This window comes from Pinus tabuliformis, chromosome 4_1 (genome assembly GCF_031772625.1).
Source record: "Pinus tabuliformis cultivar Carrire ecotype Pingquan chromosome 4_1, CPIR1, whole genome shotgun sequence".
Classification (NCBI taxonomy): Eukaryota; Viridiplantae; Streptophyta; class Pinopsida; order Pinales; family Pinaceae; genus Pinus; species Pinus tabuliformis.
This window is the reverse complement of record NC_142303.1, coordinates 855317691-855318933: the sequence shown is the minus strand read 5'-3', so window position 1 is coordinate 855318933 and position 1243 is coordinate 855317691. Positions and strand designations below refer to the sequence as shown.

The following is a 1243-nucleotide window of genomic DNA, read 5'->3' as shown; positions in this document are numbered from 1 at the left end:
CTGTATGGTATACCTGCGGGGAGGCACTTGCTGAACATATTTCCTGCGTCCTTCTTGATTTATCACCTGAATGGGTTTGCCATCAAGGACAACACCTGAATCATAATGCCAACAAGTATGTTAATGTGGAAAGGCGTAGTCCATGTGCACGAGTATTGTTAAAAAGAAAGTGTACGGTGGTGCCGCACCTCGCTGGACACGGTTAGAAGACTACCGTAGGCCTGGGGGCGTGATAGTGGGGATCGCATCACTCAATCCAACGGTGAAGGGGCAGTATGTTTTCGCAGGCCGCCAAGCTATACTGTCGGCGGTTTCGGAGTTGGCTCATTTGTTTCGCTGTTGCTTTCTCTCCGAGGTTCCGTTTGGCTCCACCTGTGCGCTCAGAACCGAGAACTAGCACAGATCTTGCCTGGACACTAGTGGATCGATCCTCAATGCCCCAGTTAATGACGCACAGAGGTATGGTCGCCTTACACCACTTAAACTTTGTGTTCTTTGTTTCATGGCTTAAGAGTGTCTCTTGATGACACTGGGCTTTACACTCACAGGTAGACTTGTTATGGAAGCAGCCTGCAACCTTGAGATGGTGTTACGCACATACCAGTCGGCCCTAGCGGGTAAGTTCCTCGACAAGGAAAACTAAGCTTATATTTCTCTAAATAGTTGCTGCTGTAGGCGGCATAGCTTGTTCCGAGGTTTAATTTTTGTTTTATGGTTGCATTTGCTAAGGCATGGACACCTACCTTGACTCGGTGGCCTTGCCATGGCTAGGGAGTAACCCCATCTCTACCCAGAGCGGAGCTCCAGGTATGGAAACTCTCCGGTTGTGGCTCTGCATGCTACTCCAGAGATCTTTTGTTCTGCCTCGAAGGCTCTGAGACTTTTATAACTTATTGAGCAAGGGATTTGGAGGGTAATCTGCCCTGCCCAAGCTCTAGTTTGTACTGTAACATCTTATGTAAATTAATCACTAGATTTTGGGGTCGACTACAGTTCTCTGTCCGTCCCTATGTTTGTATATACAATTTTCTGCACAATACATGAGTTGTTTAGTTCTACAGGACCACCCTTTTTATGAGAAAGATGTATTATTTCTGTTGGCAGAGTTTTCCTATTGTTTTTAACCTCACAGGGGAATTCTGTTCCATGACATCCCTATTCAGGAACTTTCAAACTCTCTAATCTATGATCTTCATTTTTTTTTTCCCGCACAGCTTATCTTCAAGTTTTTCTCTCTATTAAT

General features: G+C 45.5%; 1 protein-coding gene across 1 annotated transcript; it reads left to right on the top strand.

The window, feature by feature from the left end:
* Positions 1 to 275: 275 nt before the first annotated feature.
* Positions 276 to 956, top strand: LOC149178907 (uncharacterized). The gene is made up of 3 exons (XM_089422277.1): positions 276 to 459; positions 549 to 617; positions 730 to 956. Exons 1-3 carry the CDS (start codon positions 276 to 278, stop codon positions 876 to 878), a joined length of 402 nt encoding a protein of 133 aa, XP_089278403.1. The 3' UTR covers positions 879 to 956.
* The last annotated feature ends 287 nt before the right edge of the window (positions 957 to 1243 follow it).

Excerpts from the sequence above, each read along its gene's own strand:
- LOC149178907 (XM_089422277.1), top strand. The coding sequence starts at position 276 with ATGTTTTCGCAGGCCGCCAAGCTATACTGTCGGCGGTTTCGGAGTTGG. Across the intron at positions 460-548 it reads CCAGTTAATGACGCACAGAG|GTAGACTTGTTATGGAAGCA; the intron begins GTATGGTCGCCT and ends TTACACTCACAG. Across the intron at positions 618-729 it reads ATACCAGTCGGCCCTAGCGG|GCATGGACACCTACCTTGAC; the intron begins GTAAGTTCCTCG and ends GCATTTGCTAAG.